This window comes from Chelmon rostratus, chromosome 9, assembly GCF_017976325.1.
Source record: "Chelmon rostratus isolate fCheRos1 chromosome 9, fCheRos1.pri, whole genome shotgun sequence".
Lineage (NCBI taxonomy): Eukaryota > Metazoa > Chordata > Actinopteri > Chaetodontiformes > Chaetodontidae > Chelmon > Chelmon rostratus.
This window is the reverse complement of record NC_055666.1, coordinates 7,683,512-7,707,294: the sequence shown is the minus strand read 5'-3', so window position 1 is coordinate 7,707,294 and position 23,783 is coordinate 7,683,512. Positions and strand designations below refer to the sequence as shown.

The 23,783-nt window shown below is 46.6% G+C and overlaps 1 protein-coding gene across 1 annotated transcript in view; it reads left to right on the top strand.

The window, feature by feature from the left end:
- The window catches only part of gpc3 (glypican 3), a 93,846-nt gene extending 70,280 nt beyond the window's left edge, over positions 1-23,566 (top strand). The window contains exons 7-8 of the mRNA XM_041944321.1: positions 9,032-9,224; positions 21,555-23,566. Coding sequence (XP_041800255.1) covers positions 9,032-9,224; positions 21,555-21,730 — 369 coding nt within the window. The 3' untranslated portion in view covers positions 21,731-23,566. The remainder of the gene's footprint in view (positions 1-9,031; positions 9,225-21,554) is intronic.
- Positions 23,567-23,783: the final 217 nt, after the last annotated feature.

The following is a 23,783-nucleotide window of genomic DNA, read 5'->3' as shown; positions in this document are numbered from 1 at the left end:
CCCGTCTGCGCGCTGCGCCCTGCTTATGCTGAAGCTGATAAAGACGAGCGGAGACACGCTCTCCTCGGCCGTGACATCAGGTTGGCGATATTGTGCGATGCCAGCCTGACAAGTCACGCCGTCCTCTTTAGAGCGCTCTGCTGTTAACTGTGACAACGCATCAAAACCTGGATTGTGTAAAAAGCTGGCCAGGCGAGTTCCCCTGTGGAGACACAGAGCCGATCTGGAGGCAGCGCTCTTAAATTAGAACATATTATTTTGGTGATGTGTTCTTGTTCTGAGATGAGTTTGTTTTTCAGAACATCTGTTTAACTTCCCAGAGTATCGGGTTTCTCCTCTGAACAACTAATCTCACAGGAGATGGTTGAGCTAGTGGCAAAATAGAGCAATTATGTGATTGGTCTTTGATTACAGAGCGTTTCCCACTCATTTGTCAGATGAGTTTGCCATTTGGAGGGTCAGGCCTCCTGGGATCATTCCGACAGCCTCTTCTTGGCTACACGACCCTCTTTGGAGACGATACGTTTGGAAAACCACGGATATGAAACACATCTTTGTTGACGATTTTTATGAATCCCTTTCGGCAAAACACAATCATTTCATCTAACGCTGTTAAAATTGCTCTGTCATTTGAAAAATAACAAGCTTCTTCACAGCGCGTGCCAGAGCTTTTGTGTTTTTAGCACTTTATTCGAATGTTTCAGCTTTTGCTTCCAGCGCGCTCCGTCTCTCCCTGTTCGCTGCCTTGCCTTCCATCTCTCCAGCTGTGCTGAGTTGTGTGTGACAGACTCCAGCTCTGTCGCCCTTCCCTCCTCCAGCCCCCTCCTCCTCCCCCTCTCCTAAACCCCCTAGATCCCCCTCCTCTCCTCCCAGCTTCCCAGTCTAATTGAAGCCAGAACCTGGGAAAATCCTGCAGGTAGGACAGGAATCCAGGGTGGAAAATAAACCAGATCCCGAGCGCCACAAATTCCATCACGCAGTCTCACTTCCTCCGAGCCGCCGGAGCCTGGGCAGCGTGTGCTCGACACCTCGCGCATGCTCGCACAGAATACACTGAACTCACACACACACACACACACACTCACACAGTTTTTACTGTGCGCACTTGCAGCAGTTAATCTTGCACACACATAGTTAGGCGTATAACTGCTGCAGAGACATTTCCAGCTGATATACAGCCGTGACATATAAACATACAAGTGGCTATAAAATAAAGCAACACTTTAAATACTCTTTGAAAAGTATGAATAAATGCAGTGCAGTGTGTATTATCATTAGAGTAGAGATAAAATGGAAGCTGCTTCATGACAAGGCCAGCGTGCGGTGGCCTTTTCCTACAGGGTGTGCTTACAATCAGACTAATAGACACCATGGGTGTCAGACTGGGCCTGCTGTTTAGTAAACTTACACTTGCTAACCTGGCCATTATGCTCGCTCCACTCAGAGGCTGACTTCTGTTTGATGTTATTTACTGAGGGTTTTTGAAGCCTTCTTTAATATACCCCCTCAGGGCCTCTGTCCTCTCGCCTTCCTAGTTTTTATGTGTGTGAAGTACGACTGCTCTGGAAGGAGGAGGCGGAGGAGGAAGGAGAGCTGTTATGGCGCTATATTTGTGAGCGGGGAGAAGCCACGAGGGTTCTTTAAATGAAGTGTGACACCTGGTGTAAACCTCTGAGGAGCTGCAGGGCGTTTGTGGAGGCAGAGTCGGTATCCCTGTTAGGGCACCACACACGCATCTTATCCTTTCACTTTCCGGAGACTTCTGACTTCACGGTAGGTTTAGGATTTGAGGAGTTATAGGGAGTTACGGTTTCTTAACTTTAGGAATCCAGCTATCACATACCCCGGCATCCACCCCACCCACTACCACACACACACCCACGCACCCCTCTCCCGCTCCGGCTTTCTCCCCTGCTGGCTGGGAGGTCAGACAGAGCATGTGAGGGCCCTTTTCCTCCCAATTAGTCTGCCTCCTAATGAGGCCCAACCATCCCTTCTACCACTGCCACCCATTCCTCCTTACCTCCATACCTCCACCTCTCCCTCCCTCCCTCCTTGTCCCCTCCTCCTCCCCCCACCATCAGCCCCGAGGCCCGAAGCGGGGTCGCCTCTGCCTACCCGCTCCACCCCTTTGCTCCCACACCACTACCACCCCACTGGGTATAATTATCACACAGCCGGCTTATAAAAACCCTGCTGCACAAGCCAGGCAGCCGGCTCGGTAACAAGGAGCCACAGCACACACGACTTTACCTACGCGTGTGTGTGCTGCGGGCTTTTCATGCTCTCAATCTAATATTTCTTTGAGCTGTCAGGGAGCAGAGGCATGAACAGCTGAGTCTTCCTGCTGCACTCTCTGATCTGATCCACACATCCTGGGCTTGTTGTCACTGGGCACAGTCACGTGTTGCTGTGTAACAGGATCCCCCCCTAAAGAGGTCAAGGGGTCGCACTTCCTGTTTCCTGTCTCTGCCAGGTCATCAGAGGGTCTCTCTGTGAGGGTCAGGGACCTTCCTCCTCTGCCTTTTGTTTGGGGCGGCGGTGCTCTCGGGGGCACAGCGGAGTTGAGGCTCCTCTCTGGACCTGTCAAAGTGTTGGCGCTCCATAACTCTATCATTCCCTCTGCTGCCTCTGTGCCTTTTCTTCTTGCAGAAGTACGTGGTAGTTCTTTTTCTCTCTCTCTTCTTTCTTCTACAGCTCCCCTTTGCCTCCACTTTGTTATTTTCTAGCACTCTCAAGCCATTTTCTCTGGGTTTCTGCTACAAGCCAACCTAAAGCAGCTGGCTGAAGCCTCGGAGCCAGCCGAACTGAAGCGTGTCCTAGCACAAGCCACGCCGCCCTCTATCATCCGCACAGCCAACCGAGTGTCCGCCTTCTCCTGCTAGGTGAGATCATGGGACCTGCAGTGATGGTCTGCTGATGTCGAAATGGAGGGTTTCTTAGCAACACATGACTCTGGGAACCACGGCGATAACGTGTAAAGCAGACGAGCAGCAGACAAAAAGAGATTGTCTGAAGGGCGTAATCTGATTTAGCAACCAGCGGCCTGTGCAGGAATGAGACTTTTTAAACTATTAAACCCCATGCAGACAATCACGCATATTCACAGACATAAGGGAAGATTTTCATTTGGTTAGTCTCAAAAAAGACTGAAAATTGTTGTCATACCAGATGTGTTTAACACCGGGGGGACTTAACCCTGTGTATTCATGCCCTGTAATGATCAGAGAAGACACAATAGTTTATTCTTCCACAACTGGTCATCATCTGCTATCTAAAATGCATAGTTTTCATTAGCTTTCAGTTATTCTCCAGAAGAGGAACAGCCCCTCGCCAGAAGGTTCTAAACATTCATTCAGGTTTCAGACCGATCTAGAGAAATCTGGAAATAGCTTTATGGGCTTAGTCAGAAAGGTGGAGTGGACCCACGCCCAGTTTAACACGGGACTGGAGAGCTACTTTCTTTCCTCTGTGTGTTCTGTTCCAACTGGAATTAACATCAGGAAATTAATCTTGTCTGCATTAACCGTCTGGGGCTGGGCTCCCGCCGCGCAACATGCTCGACCACGGACAGATTCAGGGGAAGGGAGAAAAGAATGAGACAGCATCGCTTCTCCTCCTCTTTACATTTCAGAGTCCATAAAAGTTGAGTAATGAGTCGCGGAGAGCGGGTGGGACTGCAGGGCAGGCCGTGTCGTCCGGAACGTCGCTCTGCCTGTCAGCGTGCTGAGGAGCTTTTCTATGACTCACTCTGTGGAAAGTGCCTCCTGTCATTCCTCTGTCTGACCGTCTGCCTTTCTCCCACGGTGTCCCTCATTCAGTCTCACTCCCCTGCTCCTCTCCTGGCTCTCTCCTCCTAATAGCACGTCTGCAAACATGATACAAGGGCAGCAGCTCAGTGTACATGAGGGGATTAGGTGCAAGGAGAGTCCATTTCCTTCATTGTCATGTAAAACAGTTGTGTGTTTGATTGGTCTAACGCACTAATCCGGGCATCAGCTCCTACACCGATTTAAAAGTTCTAATTAAATTCTACTGCACAGTGTGTTTTTGATTTTACAGCAGCTCTCAGGAGATAAACTGTTAGAGTCGCAGTGTAAAATGCACCAGTTTGTCATTTTTAACCAACGCTCCGAATGCCTGAAAGAAGCCTGTTACATGATGATATAAACAAACCGATGACTTCTCCCACTTGAGATCCAGCCTCTCTGCCACTGTAAAAAAATCAAAGGATAACTTTTGCAATTTGGGCCTCATTTCACATTTTGCCATTGCGGGCAAAAATATTGCAGTGACGTGTAAATCCCATTGATATTTGGGAACGGAAACATTGCTGAAAAGAAACCAAAACTAAGAAACTATAGAGATCAGACAGGTTGTAAACAAACCACTGCATTAGCCAAACAAAGGAGTAAGTAGTAACAGTGAAATTATTAGTCATCAAACTGAACGCTGTAAACATCCATCAGATGACAGAGAGACTGACCTGCGCTGCCTGCTGTAGTTGTACTTGTACAGATTTTCTGTCCCATGAAGGATTATTGTTATTGCTATTAATAATAATTGTTATTACAACATTTCAGGTTTGCTCACTTTTGGTTTTACCTCCAGACAAAGTGGTTTAGATCATTTAGTTATCTTGAATACATCTGACTGTCTAAACACTTGTTTTTGGCCCTGCTTTGTTGTGGCAATATTACCCTGTTTATATCTCAGCAATTGCTAAACCTGAATCCAAGACTGATTAGAGCTGAAACAGTTAACTTGGGCACATAAAGCTAAATATGACCCAAAAATCAGCAGTTGTCATCACTGTTATACTGAAAACTGCACGTGTTGTGTTCATTTTAAGAAAATTTATGGAGGCCATCATCGTCAGCTGGTGAAACCGCGGCTCGTGTTGTTAGTGTATGTTGAGCAGTGGTCTGTTTGGGAACCTAAGCCTGAAGTTCTGTAGATTAGATTTGGAGACGAGATGTGTTGAGGCATTGATAGAAACATTCAGGGCAGCAGATTCCGTCTGGGCCGAGTCATGAGCAGCTTGTCCAGACAAGTCCTGAGCGTGGAGAGGAGGACATAACACAGGGCCTGATCCCAATCACACACACTGACAAGAAGCCCCTTTTTTCCTCTACGCACTCTGTCTTCATTACTCATGCTTCCCCTCCCAACATCACTCATTCACTTCAACAGTTCCTGCATTCGTAGCATGATATTCGTTTTCTTATCTTCAGCTATTTCTGTGATTTAAGGTCAAATGTGAATTTAACACGCCAGCTCTCGGCTGACGATCAGTGAGCGCAGGTTGATTCCTATCGGGGCAGGTCGGACAGTGGCTGGGCTCTGGGACTCAGCTGCAGCTGTCGTGTCGAACAGTGACCCTGTGTGGAGTTCATGTCATGTGTGGGAGGCAGTGACAGACTTGCGGTTTCTGTGTCTCTGTCTGGGCTGGCCTGCATTGAGCAATCGGCCACATGTTTGGGCTTTGTGTGCAGCCTTTGAGCCGGTGTTTCCTTGGTGTGACTTGCGCTTTTGTGTTAAGGGGAGGTGAACCCTGTGGCCTGCGGGATGCCTATAGCCGCCCTGATTACTGTGTGTCCAGCTGTCTGTCCAAGCCAGCTCCCAGTGCAACTCTCTAAACACAGAGGAGAGAGGAGGGCGGGGTGAGAGCGCCAGAGCTCCTCTCCTAATGGAAAACATACTGAGCATTTCTCCAAAAAAATGTCTCTTTTATTTGTTTCCTCCCTGCTTCCTTCTGCTTTGGGTTTTTTTTTTTAATTGCGGAAGGTTCGAGCCAAGAGCGACTTGGGGTTTCTCCCTCTTGTGGTAAATCTGGAGGCTCTTACGGGATCACGCTGTGGCTTAGCCATGCCAAAAGCGCAGCGTCACTTTCGACACAAACATACATCCCACCCCTCCCGGCCACCGCAGCCGTGGCAGAGGCAGTCAGCCAGTGGGCAGAAGCCACAGCTCCCTGCCACAGAGGTACTGCCCTCCACCCCCCCGTGAAGAAGGGCAGGGCTCGCTGCTTTGGCTCATTTAGGCCACTGCTACAAAGCCAATTTCAGTTTTTAATTCCCACAACCCCTTTTTTTTATTGTTTTTTCATCTGTTGTTCATCTGTCGCTATTTATAGCTTGTATGTTCTTGATCGTACTTCCTTCACATGTGTGCCTGAAACTGGATTTTAATTCCAAAAAGCAAAACTCACAGATGCTGTTGTGTTTTTAACCATGTTGGCAGCGTGGCTGTAGGGATGGCAGCGTTGGTTGGTCGCCACGTTTTGCTTCAGACTGAAATATCTCTTGCCAAGAAGTTTTGCTTTTGACATTCATGGTCCTCAGAGAATGAATCCTAATCACTTCTCGTGTCACAATGAGGTTGACACTTGTGTTTTTGAGTGAAATACCTCATGAAATATTGGATGGATCTCCACGAAATTTGGTACAGACATTCATGCTCCCCTCAGAATTATTTTGTTGATCCTGTGACTTTTTAATCATCCAGCCAAAATATACATTTTTTTGGATAATGACCAAATATTTGCAAAACTGATGGCATTCCCATCAGCCTCATCAGCATGTATTGAGTGCTAATTAGCAAATGCTAGCATGCTAACGTGCTAAACTAAGATGGTGACCATTGCAAACGTTGTACCTGCCACACATCAGCAGGTTTACGCTGCCATTGTGAGCTAACATGCTCACAATGGCAGCGATCAACTCATATAGTCCTGTTTTGTCTACCGTCAGTACACAGCGAATGAGAGGACAGCGCGTCTGTTTATGTGTTGAGGGGAGTTGGTGTGTATGCTGGCAGGTGGTGAGTCACACATGGCAGTGTTCACACAGACGGAGCTCTGCTGTCAGTGTTTTTCCCCTCACTCCTCATACCTTTTTAATGTTTTGTTCTAAAATACCCTGAACCACATCTTTCTCTCTCTGCTTTACAAGTGTTTGTTTGCCTTTTAATTGGTTTGTGAGGCGCCCCTCCCCTCCCAAAGTCCAACCGAGTTGCCAGGATACAGACCATGAGAAGGAATTTCAGGACCTCTGTAAATCTGTGAAGGACTCTGGCAAATGCAGGCAAACATGGTTCTGTCTTTAACAAAGCAGTTCAGTACATTAAACGCTCATTCATCGTGTGGTGAGCTTGTTTCTGGGACATGTTTTAATGTGACACCTTGGGCCTCTGCGCTGTCAACAGGTGGCGCTTTGCTAGATGCCCTCAAGCAGAAGTCAAAATATTCCTATGGATCAGTCGTCCTGTCTGTGAATTACTGTTTGTCCATCCCTCGGTCCAAGTGACCAGGCTTTTAGAAATGTTGTGGTCATCCTGCGTGTACGGCCTCAATGTTGCGAAATGAATGGAGGTTTGTTGGGCAGCCATGCTGGGAACAAGGTGATGTGTGTTCCCTTTCTAAACTTTGAGTTTATGTCACTTGTAAAGCCCAGATTCACTGGTTTGTATATGCAGGCGAAGGGAACAGGGTTGTTTATCTTCTGACTGACGTAACTCTGTGATTAGCTCGGGGTTTTTATACCTCTCTGTCTCGGGCACGCACGAACACACAGCTGACCTGAGACGAGGCCCATATGAACTCAATTTTCTCGCGCAGACAGCCAAAACAACCAAAAACAACAACAAAAAATGCATGCTGACGTATGCAGATAGGAAGGAAATCAATAAAAAAACAAACAAGGAGGCAGAGCGGTGAGATGAAAGGAGGCTTGGAGGGCAGGCGGCTGGAATTTAGCACATCTGTTACCTTGGCAGGGCTCTCAATCATGTGTGATGTTGTGGAGGCTGAAAGACGGTCAGAGAGCGGCCGTGTATATAAGCTATGTCGTCTCAGCTCACATGTTTTTCACCCATGGATACGAGACAGGGTTAGGTTTTTTTTTATTTCTGTGTTGTTCTTAAGCCACACAACAAAAATATACCATGAAAGTTGTGTTTTAGGTTGATATTTTCCACTGAGGGTTAGTAACCGAATGCATAAAGTTGACTTTATATTTCCCCTCCTTTTCCGTTTGGTCAAAAGGAATTCAGAGATTTTTAACGAAATTACTTTACGGCTCTTGGACATTTTTGTATTATTTATGGGTTGATTAGTTTACCACAGTTCTCAATAAACACTTCTGGTATGTGTTGCACAACACATTATGAGCTTCTGTAAATCACATGAGAAAATATCTTGAACATCAACTGCTTTTACGGCCCAGAGGTCAAACTGGATTAAGATTCTGTCGCACATAATGTCATATATCTGATAAGAAAAATCACTAATTCTGCTGTAATTCTGCTGTTTCAGAGCTTGTCTTCATATTATTATATATTTTTAGTATTGTTTTATGTGTTGTCTGATTTTGTATTGATTTTGTCTGCATCTTTTTGTCTTTTTCCATCTTGGCCAGGGCTCCCTTGAAAAAACAGTTTTCCAACCTGAATCAGTTATGGTTCAATAGAATAAAAAATAGATGTCTGAATATTACAAAAAATAACATCTATTTTCCCCCATCTTTCATCCTATTTTCTCATTTTAGATCTTGAGGCCTTGACGTCCACTTGGACACACATGTTATGTGGTGTTGTTGTATCCCTGTTGCCCTGAGACAACCACTCAAGACAATGATGTTTGCCAGTAACAACACAATCGCACCCGTCTGGTTGTCCCACTGTTTCTTTTTCTAACAGTAAATTACATGGAGCTACAGCCACAGCCCTTTGAATGAATCACGTTTGGACAAAAATAACGAAACTGGCAGCGATAACAAAACTGTTTTCCTGCCTGGTGATTATAATTAGAGTTTGGTAAATACCGGCGCTTTTAGATCTCGCTGAGTTTTTGTCTGGAATTCCCCTCATACTGTTATAATCATACAGTACACGCTCAGATCAAGAGACACCCCTCACTTATTTTCACAGCTTTGTTAAAACCATTAATGTGCAGGCACATTCTGGCCACACAGTGATTCACGAAGAGCCTTCTAACCACATTACCTTTAACCTCCTCCTGTCTGTCCTGCAGTTGCTGCGGCTGGTGACGATGACTGAGAAGCGCTGGAGAGCCCGGTCGCGCGGAGGTGGAGGTGGAGGGGACGGGTGGAGCGACGAGGGGGAAGAGGGATTCGAGAGCGGCGACTGTGACGATGAAGACGAGTGCGCCGGAGTGTCAGGGCTCGGCCCGCCGCCGAGACGCAAGCGGTTACGCATCTTTGCAGGTTAGACACACACATCCAAACTGGATCTCCAAATGAACTTTAACTGCAACTTGTGTGGTTTCAAATGAGGTGCGGCATCCTAGCTGATATCTTAAAATGACCTGAAGTTGCATTTATGAGATGGGCTGAGAAAAAATGTTGGGCACCAGCTATTAAGTTGTTTACGTTGCAGCCTGCTAACCAAACTGATGCTGTTTACTTTAAGACGGGTAGGTGCATGAATAGGTTTGGCTTCTTCTGCAGAGGGTCAGAGAGATCACAGTCCAAACACAAGCAGTGTGCACAGCAGACAGATGTTTACATGACTACTGTACATGTTGACACCACTGTGACACTATGCTGCAGGAGACGTGAGACTTCCTCAGGTAGCCGCCTCACCTCGACCTCTTGACCTCCCCGCTGTCAATCCCTTGGAAACGTCAGACGTGCTCTCTGAAAGCCAAACAAAGAACAAATGAAGCTACAAACTGTCTGAAGAAAAGAAACCAAACAGAAAAAGAGGGAGAAAACAGCCAGGGAGCAGGAACAAGGGGGTTCGATACACCGACACAAAGCCAGCGCAGCTGAGCAAACATGGCACTGGGAGTAGTCCTCCTGTCGGGGATGTTGTGGCAGGAGATCTGGGTTCGCCGGGCATGGAGTGAGAGCAGGAACCCGGGTTAACTCAGGAATCCTGCAGGGCCATCACTTCCAGCAGGCTGGGCCGTGAGAGTCTGATGCCCTCTCTTCCACGCTCCTGTTAGCCTGACTGTGCGGTTCTGCTTCGATACACACAGTCATTATACTGTCTCCTCTGGCTCTCGAGCTGCCAAAGTTGACACAGCGGGAAATTAAAGCGTTTTTTATGGTCTGACCTCCATCTCAGTCTCAATATCCTCTTCATTTACCCTTATCTGCCCTGTGAATTAGCAGATTAGATGTGCATTTGTGTGTGAGTGAGTGCGCAGGCACATATACGCCTGTTTGCACCCGTTTGTGCAAGAGCCAGTAATGTTTGCAGACCCTGGAGAGTCCCTTCTCATTGGCTGATACATAGATAGCTGCTGATAGCCTGTGATGACCCAGCAAAACGCTGACCTAGCACGGCCGCTCAGCCCATTTTGGTCAAACAGGGGACTGGGGTCCAAAGGTCAACCTGCAGAGCATGAGGCCTAATGGGCTGCCTGTCTGTGCTCTGCGATGGACGAGGCAGATCTGGTTTCACAAAGCCTGGAGTGGAGCGACGGTGTAGCAGACACACGCACGTACACGCCAGGCTGGGAGAGGTGACAGAAGCCACAACAACAAGGTGCAGACAGGACAGAGGCAGGGCTGAGACCCCCACACAGCCCGGCTGTCAGCCTGCTGACCACACAGAGGATGTGCCCAAACATACAGAATGATTGATCTGTCGTCGCTCATCCTCTGCACAGATTCCATAGCCCTCCGATCAGTAAAGCTTCTCACCCACAACACACACACAGACACACACACTTCCCCTCGCGACCAGTCAAACCTCATGTCGAACATTCCCCAGAGCATTCCAGGCCAGGGGAGCTATTCCAGGACAGGGAACCCCCCACCTCACACCAACCCCAGCCCCCCCAAAGTGAGACGAACAGCCAGGCCCAGGACTGGTTACAGCTCAGACACCAGACAGATCACTCACTGATCTCTCTGGTGATGTATCAGTTAATTGTATTATTTGAGGGGAGTGTAAACTGAGTCAAAAGAGGATAAAAAGGATTTTCTTTGCATAAACAGCGTTCATTTCCAAATCATTTAGGGATGCAGCAGCTTAATTCGAGTGATGGGAAATCCATTACGACTTCACACATGTGATAGGGTAAAAAAAGCTCATGGTGTGACACTGCTGATGACGGTCAGATGACTAAATGATTTGTCTTCAGCCACTTACATGTGCTATATGCACACGTGTCAATTATAGGATAATGTTATATTTGTGTGTAGGGTAATGTGTAATGTAGGGTGACGGTAACACAAGTAGGGGAGAGTCATAAAGTCAGCTGACTCAGCAATGTTATTTATGCAGCAATATCTACCTAAAGTTAGTTGACATTGCTAACGTTAGCCAGCAAAAGCTACTGGTAGCAGCAAAACCTATACATGTATTGAACTGAACAAGGGTTTGTTTCATACTGCGAAGACTAAGAATGCTGTTTGTGTTATTTCTTCCTTCAGAAGTCACATAGTCTCACTTCTCTTTTTTTCACACTTTTGCCTCTGGATGTGTTATTTTCAGCAGCGTGAATGAAGGTCTTTATTACACAATCAGAACTTTGATTATATAGTTACATTCTACGTAGTCAGAAAGTACCTGTTGCACTCAGAGGGAGAAAATCATAAGCATGAAAAATAATTATTTTATATAATTATGTATAATCCCAAAAAGTGCATGTTTTACAGTAATGTGAGTGTGTGTCTGTGTTTGTATCTTTTTCAATCCTGTAATCTGTGATGCCGTATGACCGTCTTTCGCTCATGATGAGGGCTCACCTGTGTTTCCATGCTTTCATGCACACCTGGCCTCCGACTGTAGGGCCTCTGTGGCAAACAAAGAACCTGCCACCATCTCCATATGATCTGCTCAAAGCCCCTCTTCATTCCCTTTTCCTCATTTTTTCTCCAGCTGTCACTTCAAATGTGTGCAGCCATGTTTTCAGGACACAGCTACACAAAAGCACCGATAAATACTTTTAGGTTACTGTTTAAAGTCTGTGAAATGTCACTATGTGTGAGTGAAAACCTGCCAGTGAGGATAATCTTTTGTTTCAGCTCTTAGTTTGTGAAGTAAGTGAAATGTAGCAAATCATTCTCACTCGTCTCAAGGCCATGTTTCTTGACTCAAGTTAGTTCGTGAAGCAAAACGATTCACAGTGAGAAAATGTGGAAATAATCTCCATAAATGGCTCTTTTTCTTACAGGAGTTGACCGCTCAATTCTAACCCACTTATAAAGATGTCTGTTTAAGAGTCTTATGCTATTTGCTAGACTAAATAGCTTGTTAAAATGGGTTTTTGATGCAGTTTGGAAGCATTCAGTGGTCTGAAAGCCAGCAGTTGGTGGGCTCAGCCACGGCGAAGCAGCCCAGAGCTCTGCCTTGTGTGTTTTCTCGCTGAGCTGGATGGGCCTTCGCTGAGTGCTCTACCTCGCCATGCTCAGCAGGGGCCGTGTGAATGGGCCTCTTGTTATGATCCTGCACTCAGACATTCGGTCACTGCAAGCACCCCGAAGGAAAGCTGCTCTTTTGGAAGCTCTTGCGCATTTTATCAGCGCCAGGGGTTAGCAAAATACAAAGTGGAAATATTCCTGTAATGTGAAACATGCGGCCTATGATGAGAGGCTGGGCTGGGCTCACCTTTCAGGTCTGCTACAAATTTTGTGGCTGGAACAAAGGAGGGAGTAAAAGAAAGAAGAAGGTGATGAAAGAATGCGGGGAAAGAACAGAAAGAGACAAAAACGCCTTTGATAACTCTAAAGGTTGATACACTGGGAAACCTAAACATTCTTTACTCTGTATGTGGGTCCAATTGACAGCCGTACGTGCTGCCAATGCAAGAACCTGGTATGTTAATTAACTGCAGCTGCGACCCCTGACCCTCAGCACCTGATAGGTGAGTCACACGGCGCCGGTCCTCGGCAGTAGTGTTTGCCACGTGTCTTCATCAAAAAAGCCATAAGCTAGACAGTGTTGACTCTGGCAGCTCCGGGTGCATCCGCCCTGTAAACTGTTTCCTCCGCCTCGAAGCTCCATATACTTTCATAAAGCTGATTGTCTGAGCTACCGCTCTCATGAATGCGCTTCCTGTCAGAGCCGTCCACATGTGGATGCCGGGTCGCGTGCCACAGGTTAGCGTGAGACAGAGGGAAACGGGCTCAGACGATGCAGATGTGCGAGGAGGAGTGCAGGTGTTCGGGTGGAGGAGGAATCTGCGTCCGCTATGGTTTTTCAACAGCAAGCAGAGCCAGATGATACAAAAACACGCAGCCTTGACCAAGGTATTACTGTTTGAAGCTGAGCTCCATCAGGACGAAAGCATCCACCAAAATATACAGAACAAAAGGGAACGCTTGAGTCCATTCTTCATCCTAAATGCTGATGGATCTACTTTGTTGAGTTAAGTCACGTGACTTGGACTCAAGTCTAACAGCAGTTACAAGCATGTTAACTTGAGACTTGACTTGAAATGGTTGACACTTTATTTGCAGCTATGCTAACAGCGTGGCTCCAGGGACGGCATGCCTTGAAAATTAGTTGATAAATCTCTCAGGGTTTATCGGTTCACCACTTAGGTCCAGACAAAAATATCTCCCAAGAGTCTGGTGATCCCTCAACCTTCCATGCAGCGCTATCGCCAGGTAACACTTGCTAACATGCTGAATTATGATGGTGCACATTATGTCAGCATGCTAGCATTGTAACCGTATGAATGTTGCATTCAGTGCAGTAAGCTGACGTTAGCATTTGGCCCAGAGCTCAGCCTCACAGAGATGCAAGCGTTGCCGACTCTTGTTATTTTATGCCAGCTGAAATTACCAACCAGAAACATAAATTATCAATCAAAACTCTTTTAGATACCTCCAGCACTGAAAAGCTTTGGTTGTGATAACATGTATTGATGTTACCAAATATGTTTCTGCAACCAGTGATCTTAAGTGCTGCTACGAAGCAGTATAATTATGATTTATTTTTTCCAGACAAATCAAAGAACAGATGTTTTTGCTCAGCTGAAGGCAATCTCCAGCTTCACAGCAAATCAAAATCTTCATTCCAAAGAGAGATTTGGAAGAGGTGCCTGCACCGCTCTCATGCCTGGCTGACAAAGTGATCATTTTTTAGCCAACTGAAGTCTGTTAATCTTTTAGATGATCAATGATGATCTTGAAGTAATGGCTGTTTTCCATAACGGATATATGAAATTTCTGGAGAAGTCTTTAAATTGATGAAAACCTAAGGACTGTGGGGTAGCAGAGGTGTTGAAAGGTTTAAGGGTGGTGTTGGTGGAGAGACTGATAATGTGTTACACACTGGAGGTGTTCTGACCCAGTGTTCTCTACCGCCGTCCCTCCTTGAGCTTATAAGCAACCTCTGTAAATTCAGCCAATCCTCCTCCTTCCCCTCCTCCTCCACGCCCCTCACAAAAATAATGAAGCTTGCCACCATCTGTGTAAACAGGCTTGGCTAGCAAGAGCTGCAGTCTCTCCCTCTCGCTCTTACTGGAGCTTGCCACAAGGCCCTGTGTGTCCCCAGTTATGGGGCTGAGTGCGGTGGCAGTGGAGGGGAGGATGTGAAAGGAGAGGGAAAAAAGGGAGGAGAGGAACAGGGATGAAGTTACCCTCTTATTGGACCCATGGAGCTTTCTCAAACCAATCCAGGGATAAAACCCTTAAGATTAGCCAGAAGGCAGGAAGAAGAGCCCTGGTTTTAATTTCTGTGGATACAAGCGCACAGAGCCGACCGGGTTCTCATCATCTGCACGAGGGGGGCCCACCGGCGTTTGATTCATTTTGTAGGCCTATGCATTTTTCTGTGTTTGTGTGTGCCTCTCGGAAAAGCGTTTGTTTGCTCAAGAGCTTTATTTACATTCACAGGCACTTTTTGGACGCACTAAATTGATTCCAGGCCCGTTCCTGGGTCATGTCCATCAGCTCAGCCACAGTCCACAAACACTCTGCACACAGCAGGACCATTCTGGAGGCCCGCTGCTCCGCTGCTCAGCGCCGCAGTGACACACAGCAGCCATTTTGTGGGAGCGTCTTAAAAGCCTGGTTGAGGGTTTGGGGTGGTTTGCATTTTACATGTTAACCCTCTACTTTCACCTGCGTCTCCTAAATTCTCCCTCTATCCATCTTTTTCTCCCCGTGGCCTGCTGCCACTCTGTCCTCCCAGCCCATTCTTCAAAGTAACTCAATGATGCGGTGAGCATTGCAGGAGCCCTGCTGTCGATAGACTGTGAGCTGCTGGAGGAAACCGCAGGCCAACCACTAAAAAGGGCTCGGATAGATAGCGAAAGTGCTCAACAGGAGCTCCTGTGTGTACAGCCAGACCAACCAAATTGTCACTCTTGGCTGTGTTTGTAGTCTGCCTTTCCATGACAGGAATGTAGGGAGAATTGCATGTTTGTTGGAAGGGACGTTTGCACAATAAACACACGTCTCAATCTGCCAGCCACATTTCCTTCAGCGGACTGACTGCTGGACCGAGAAGGAGAATGTAAACAGATCTGTGTGGGATGTCAGCTTCCCTCATTATTAGAAGATAAAGATAGTATCCGAAGAATGTGTTCCTCAGAGGCTCCCTGACCAGGACGTGCCCCTGACCCACCGGTCACAACCGCTCCCACCTCTCCCTCCATGTCTCTATCTCTCTCTCGCTGATAAGAACCACCATTGTTCCATCTCTCCTGAAACACCCCGAACCGCTGCTCCCCGCCAACCTCTGACCCTCCGTCAGCACCGACCTCAGAGCTGCTGGAGGTTACAGGCCTTCTCTGTACGCGGCACAGCTCCCCACCCTGAACCAGCCCCTTGCCCTCAGCACAGAATCAGCTCTTTGTATGTTTGATTTGTTATGGTTTTTACCCCTCTCACTCGTGCACACTCTTTCCACCCTCGCAGAGCCGGCGCGACGAGGAATTCTCCGTTAAAATTTATGCCTCTGTTTCAAGCTTTTATTTCTCCTCAAGCTCCTTCTCGTTCTCCATTCTGCGATCACATTAGCCGTTACTGTAAGTGGAGACTGTAAATACATCAGAGTAAATCTAATTTGGACGGCGCGGGGAGAGGCCGGCGGGTGCAACGTGCTGGTCATCCATGCACTGACACCACCTCCCTTCACTGACCATGGTAATTAATAGGTGTTGACTTGCATTTGTCCCACAAAGCCACAATTTAGAAAGTCTGGGAGGGTTGGTTTCCTCCGTTTCACAGCTGGCTGTGTTCCCTTCTTATCAGAGCAAACCCACACATTAAGTACTCAGTTTGGAGGTTGAGTTTTTTCACTTGTAGACTCACCGCACCATTTGTTTCCTTTCTTTTCCCCCATCAGTGTTCTCATTCTTCTTTTGCTAAACTTCCTGTAGTCACCAAACCCCATTAATCACTTCTGATTTCACCTTTCCTTTTACACTATTTCGAGTTTTGTTATGTCTGCCTGTGCCCTCAGTCCTCGTTGGCATCACGTCTCCCTGTCTCACTCTCTTGCCCTCTGTGTGGGAGGATCCCTCAGCCTAGAATAACAGTGAGTGTTGTGGAGGTTGGGAGGCCAGAGCGGCTCAGAGAGCGGTGCTGTTGCGAAGGCCCGGGGCAGGCCCTCCTCTGGGCGTCCCGTTTGTCTTGGCCCAACATTCCCAGCCTCTCCGAGCGCCCCTGTGGTCGGCCTGTGGGTGTGGAAGCAGACGGTCACATTCCCGCCAGCCCATGGACAGAAGCATCCTGCACCGCTCCCTCAGTTCCTTTCCAGCTCCCAATCAGCGATGTCCCGGGACACGCAGCTCTGGCCAAATCACAGAAGTTACAGAATGTGACCAGCGGGCCAATAATCACAGTTCAGCTCTGTGTCTGTTATGAGATAAGACCCAATCAATCAATCCAGCAGCTCCTATCATGTTTTTACAGAACCAGTGTCTTCTTTGCAGCTGTAAGGGCGGCTCCTGACGAAAGATCGCACACACAAGCCCCTCAGTTTCTAGATCTGCTGAGTGCAATATTTAGGTGAATGCTTTCCTCTGCAGAGATGAGACCTCTGATAAAATATTTGCTTTACCTCGGAAACCATAATATCTTTTAAGCTGTTGAATCTTAAACCTAGATCAAATTTGACCAGCTTAGGTGTGTTATGTGCACACATCGTCTGCCAATGCAGCAGCAATCTAAACCATCTCTCCCGTTTCATAAGAAGCACCTGTGTTTGGAGACTGAACATTCCACATACTTATCTGACCAAAAAAGGCCTTTGTGCATAGCACACATGTACTGAATAAACTGTACTGGACCATGAAGGTACACATTTGCCAGAGAGGTTATAATAATGTGTCAAATGGCTACTGATGTGCACCTACTTCTACAAGTAATTCAAATGCATTTAAGAAACATGTTCACTTGGCATGTGAGACAGCACAAATGAACCGTTTCCTGTGATTTTCTGCATCATGTAATCATCACCTGTAGTTGTGGTGTGCAGGAAAATGTGGCTTTCCACTCGCTGTTGCAATTTTTCGACATAGTTTGCTTGTTGTGACAACTGCAAACTGTAAACGACAAGCCTCAGGCAGCGAGCACTGCTGAAAACAAAACTCCAGACTCTCTCCCTCCTCCCTCTTTCCCCTGTTCTCCTCTGCACAGACAGGCACAAACACCACACACACATACATACACATGCATGCACATGCCCCAGCCACTGTTCGACCTGTTAGGGGGATCCAAACAAACATCCGCTGCCCCCGAAAACCACAGTCTGGGTTTATTTGTCTGTCCTTCTGAGGAATGGTCTCTAAAGAAAAACATAAAGTCAAAGCCTGAACGTGTCCCCGTCTGTTGGCTTGCATGCAGCTGGACCTACCTGCTCATTCTTAGTCCGCAGCCTTGGCGTAACTAATCAATGGCTGGACTGTTGACCTCTCCCCTGAGTCGTAACTCGAGCTCATAAGGCCACAATAAAGCTAGCAAGGGGCACGCTAGCAAGGTGGCGTCCTTTGAGGAGTGATAGCCTCAGAACGGAGGGTTTGAATGGACGAGCAGGAGGAGGGCTCGGCTCCGCTCAAAGCCACAAGGGCCCGCGTTGGTCACATTTATCACAGTTGGGATCGTGGCTCTATTTTTAGCCGGGAGTTATCCATCTATTCGCCTAATTGTCGCTGCCTGTCCACTGTCCTGGTTACTCCCTAAAAGGCCCTGGAAGGAAAAGAGGACAGGAAAAAGAAGCTGAATCTGGATTACTTCTGTCTGTGCTTTCCTCTCTTTCACCCTCACTCTGTCTGCTTTGCTGCATAGGCACAGGTGTTCATCACTAATGATACCAGGATATTATTAGTCCCAGGCCTGTGTAGGAGTGTAGGGGATCTAAGTTTGCATAGTGTTCGGTCCCTGTTGGGTTGTTTTTAAAGCCTGCAGAACAAGGCCCCTCTGTGGTGCTGCTCATGTCAAAGTGTTTAAACTAGTAAGAAAGACCCTCCCCCCTGAGTTCGAGGGATTTTTTTCACAGCCTGAGACTTTTTTCTCTCACATTATTGCTGCTGTAAAGCACACCAACACAATGCTCTCCCACTTAGTCTCCCGCTTTTTCACAAACACGCACAGGGACGGGTGCACACACCCCACTCAATCATCCGCACACAAACACACAAATGCGGACGCGCCTGCCCCCCGCCCTCCCTCTCATCCACAGTGTATATAAAAGCTGTATCGAATTGCACCTTGAGCTTAATTGGCTCGGCAGTACAGTGCGCCGCTGTCGACAGTGACAAATCGTTCTTTCAGAGCCCCGAAGAATGTCTGCCCACTGCCGTGTCAGAGGACACAGGAGGAGAAAAAAAAGTTAATTGTCCCCTGGCTGCTGTTCAAATGATGTCGTAACTGCAAAGACATTCATAGGAGATGCCGTTTGGAGCTTCGGAGGTTTATTTATTTGCCTCCTTCCTCTGTTTAAGATGGTGCCCGGCAGCACGGTGGCCTGTGGGCACCAGGGACTGAAAAGGAAGGGCCCCTTTCTGTGTTTCTACTCAAGGAGAGCAAGCCAAAGCTTTAGCCGGACTCCTGACTGCTCCCTCTGATCACACAGTGGTTCAGATCAGCCACTTCCTCCCACTGGATCACTCCCACTCGGGAGAACAGTGCACAGATTAGATGAGACAGCTAATTCAATTTGGGGCTGTCTGTTATTTTAGGTGCTCAGATACGACAGCCTGCATGTGTGTGTGAGAAAAAGTGAGTGCATGTGTGCGTGCACAGCCACCAAGACTGTGTGAGGGAGAGGTATGTCAAAAATGCACCAGTGTGTGTGTGTGTGTGTGTCTGGAGAGGCACTCTGCATCTGGCTTGACAGGGGACAGCTCAGTTCATAGTTGGCGTTCCTGACCATAGCACTACTTTATTACTGATATCCTCCTGCCCTCTCTCATAACTCAGCCTTCTGACTTCAGTCTTCCTTGCAGCTTTCTGCCAGACAAAGCAGCACAGAATATGTCACACACACACACGCACACACACACACACGGAGGAAGAGCTCTGCTCAGTGTCAGTAGGAGAACAGCTGTGGATGCAGAGCAGTAAGACAGCAGCAAGTGAGAGCGGAGCAGCAGGTGATCATGAAGTCACTGCAGCATACGGAGCAGATGGAGAAGAAGGGAAGAAAACAGGCGAATACAGGAGCAACGATTCACATGTGAAACTAAAGAGATAACTTTCATGTATAGTTTCCTATGCCCTTATTAGGCAAACCCTCTGCCTCATATTTACACAGTGAAAAACACTGAGGACGCCTGGGAGTTTCCCAGTCAAACCGCAGTCTGCTGTCAGCTGAACAGCCTTATCAGAACAGATGAGTTCAGTGCCTTGCTTTAGGGCACCTTTACAGTAGTTGTGGAGGCAGAGGTGAATGTTAGGAATGATGGGCGGTCCACACCACTGTCATTTTCTCCACATTGTCCCTGAAGTCATTTAACTATTTTCTCAAAGTCCCAGAGAACCTCATCGCAGACATGAAACACCGTGTATGATTAACAGCACTGAGGAAACAAAAGCGCTATCCGCAAAAATAAATAAGAGCTGCATGTGGGAGTCAGTGAATTCAGCGTCTCCTGACAGTATTGCCGGAGGACTTTAGAGTCTGTTGAGCCAACTTCTGCAGCAACATTTGTTCTATGCATAAGGGAATTTTAGAAATTTGTAAGGGTTATATTCAATCTAAAGAGTATGGACTCAGACGTTGAACCATTTTATCAAATAAGGGTTTGTAAGGGATATATTTTTGTATACTCAGAAAGGTAGAGATTTGGGTTTATTTTCGACATACATCAATACAACCCCAGACTGTCATCTCTGTTTCCTCTTGATTTATTTCATTTTTTGGGTATAAAGTACCAGAAACTGGCTCATTCCTCCAAAAGAAATGCAAAGGCCAAAAGCTCAATCAGTATCACATGCACTAAATCTGAGAAACTTTAAGGTTCTCTTGAAGATTACAAAAAATGAAAGGAATGGTTCAATATTTTGGGAAAATATGCTTTTTCTCTTTTTTTGCCAACAGTTAGATGAGAAGATTGATAACACTCTCATACCTGTATGGTAACTATGGAGCCAGGAGCCAATTAGCTTAGCTTAGCATAAAGACTGGAAATACATCTGCAAGAATCTCCTCAGTTTGCCTATTAACAAGTTTTATCTTGGATGTTGAATACATGCAAATACAAATATGCTGTTTGCCAATAAATAGTCACAGCACATCACTTCCTGTATGTTTTTACATTATTGTTTGTGTGCAGATTAAACAAATAAGATACAGCTTCTATTCAGCATTACAGGTGTTGGTAGGTGGATTTGTTAAGCATTGGACACAGCCAGGACTAGCTGTTCCATCCTGGGGCCAGCCTTTATGCTAAGCTAGGCTAATTAGCTCCTGGCTCCAGCATGCACATTAGAGTGCTCTTTATCTTCTTATTCAACTCTTGGCAAGAAAGTGAATATACACATTTCCTAGAATTTATACCTGTTCAGAAGTTCAGAACAGTTTAGACCATCACAGTGTTTTCATCAGGGCAAAACAAACAAAAACGAGACATAAGCCAGCTTGTAACATGTGGAATCACAGCGCTGCTGGCTGATATTGTTGCTCATGATCCTGGTCATATTTGTCCCTGGAGTATTCTTCCATTTTGGCACCACTTTATTAAGACAACTGAGTTTCCTTTTTTAAAACACTGAAGTTATAAGAGAAGACACAGTGGTTGTGTCTTTCAGATGTTGAGACATGACCTCATACAGCCTCCGTGGTTTTTATTTTTATTTTTTGTTTTCAGCATCTTACCACTTCACTCCACCTTTTAGCACTCGCTCTCAGTAAAATATGTGTCTGTGTGATTCCACATGTGTCTGCAACAATAACATGTGACATCTGGTTATATGTGGAGCTTGTGTTTCTCGTTCTCGCAGTGTAACATTGTTTTTACAGCTGTGTGGGACATCATGCAGAAGGAGGACAGACATACCACACGTGTTTTTCTGCTTTTGTGACAGTGTTTCTTCTAATTGCCTCCATCCTCTTTCCTGTCCCGCTCATATTTTTCATTCTTCGCCTCCTCTCGCCATCTCCCCTCCGTCTGTCTCCCCTCTCAGACCTGGCTGATAACCTGGCTATGGACGACTTCACCTTCCAGGAGCAGCTGCTGACCCCTCGCTTGGCCACGGCCGGGGTCGGAGGCGTCTCCTCGCCCGCGGCTCCTCTGTGGAGGAGCTACCTGGTCCCGACGCTCCCCATGATGCTCGCTCTGCTCCTGCTTTGTCGCCACTGACCAGTGCACCCACACGCTCCCACCCCCTCTTTCCCCCAGGATTCCATACAAACTGTGGAACGGGACAGTCTTTTTAAAGTTCTGGTTCCCAGTGTAAACTTCAGCGGCCCATTAACGGAAGAATGAACTACAAAAACAATGCTACATTTCTCTTTGTCTCAGCAAGAAGCTGATTTGTTTTATTGGAAAGCATTGGATTATCTCAACAAACCTATTAAAGCACACCAGATAAACCCATGGCATCGTGTAAATAAGAAACTTGCCCTCTGGTTCACTCCCACTGTGGTTATTCCAGCTTTTGTGCCCTCTTGTCTCACCTCCTCTCTGCTCTCATACTGATTTCTGTATAATAACAAAATGACAGGGCCCCTCATCGTCAGACAGCTTTGTTGTGGACCTGCAAGTGAGGAGCTACTTGGAAAACAGACAGACCACAGACCTTTTTGAAATGCTCCCACCCGCAGTCTGCAACATGTTACAGCCCTGCAGAAACCAGCTGGAAGAAGAAGAAAACTTTTGCTGCTCTCTTCCCTGGTGGTGAATGATCTCCTGCCAGCACTGGACTTCAGCTGGGGAGTTGTTGTGAACTCCTTATCCTCAGAGGCTGAGGTTAAACCCTTATTTAAACATGCACTGCACCTTAAAATGCTGTGTTACTATTTAAATCTCACTCTCTCTCTCTCACGTTTGTGTCCTAGTGATAGCTAAGTTATTTCTGACCGATTCACACCGTCAGTGTTTGCTTTATTTTATAACGGCGATGTTTTTTTAACAGTAACAGCCCCAAGATAAAAAAGATTTAAGGGCTACCGTAAGAGCATACGTCTCCAAATCAGCCTGATAACTGTACAGATGTAAGTTTCCCTGTGTTGATGCCATGTTTACAAAGGTGTGTTTATTTGAAATATCGTCATATCTCACAAGAAACTGTTGGTGTATGGATTGAAATGTTGGCTGGGCTGTGAAGCATTGCTGCAAATCTTAATCTTACTGTGGGTAAAAACAAGGAATAATATGAGTTATAAATACGTGTAAAAATATGTGTAAATTGATTTTGTAATGGTTTGCGTTGGGCTCACACATTCTTAAAGTCTGGCCTTTGTGTTTAATGTTCTGTTTAAAACAGAAGTCGGATTTTATTGTTTGTGTAATTTTGTTTGGTTTTCAAACTGGTTTCCATCTCCCTTGTTGAGACTGGAGGACATGTGATGGATGTTTGGAAAAGACACTAATTAAAAGCTGAAAGTGCTGCTGCCACCCAGCTGACTTCACAGCTGTGAACCAGACTATCCATCCATCCATTCACCATTCTCTATACGGCTTATCCTCTATGGTGGTGGACGCTGGAGCCAATCCCAGCTGATGCTGGGTGAGAGGCGGGGCACACCCTGGACAGGTTGCCAGTCAATCACAAGGCTGATGCACGGAGACAAACACGCATGCACGCTCACATTCACATTGACGGGCAGTTTGGAGTAGCTAACTTGCACGTCTTTGGGCTGTGGGAGGAAACCAGAAAACCCACAAAGGCACTGCGAGGACAGGCAGGCCCCAGCCGACCTGCAGGTACCAGACTATTTAACACATGATTTCAGGGAAAGCACAAGTCTAACTAACAACAATAGCAATGGCTCTGATCCACGTAGGTGTGCCAGCAGGCCGTTTCAGTGAGCCAGCATACAGAGAGCCAGGGGCCTGACACGGCAACACCTAAACAGAGTGCAGCCCTAATTAATGTTATTAGTCATACCTGTGTCTGCCGTGAGACATCAAAGAGCCAATGGCAGACCGTGGATTGGACGCTGATAAAACTGAATGCCCTGTAACATGTTAATTTTTGTCTCAGTGAAATATTGATGAGGAAAGTACCATGTATAATAAAGTAAACATGTTTTACACTTTTCTGTTTTTTGTCGATGTGACTGCATGTGTGACTTGATGTCAGTCATACAACTAATCAGTCATACGACTGCAAACTAATATCTGATATTCCAATTTTCACCGACTGCAGTTTAGAGGACACATTCAACCTGGAACCACAAGCCGAACACAT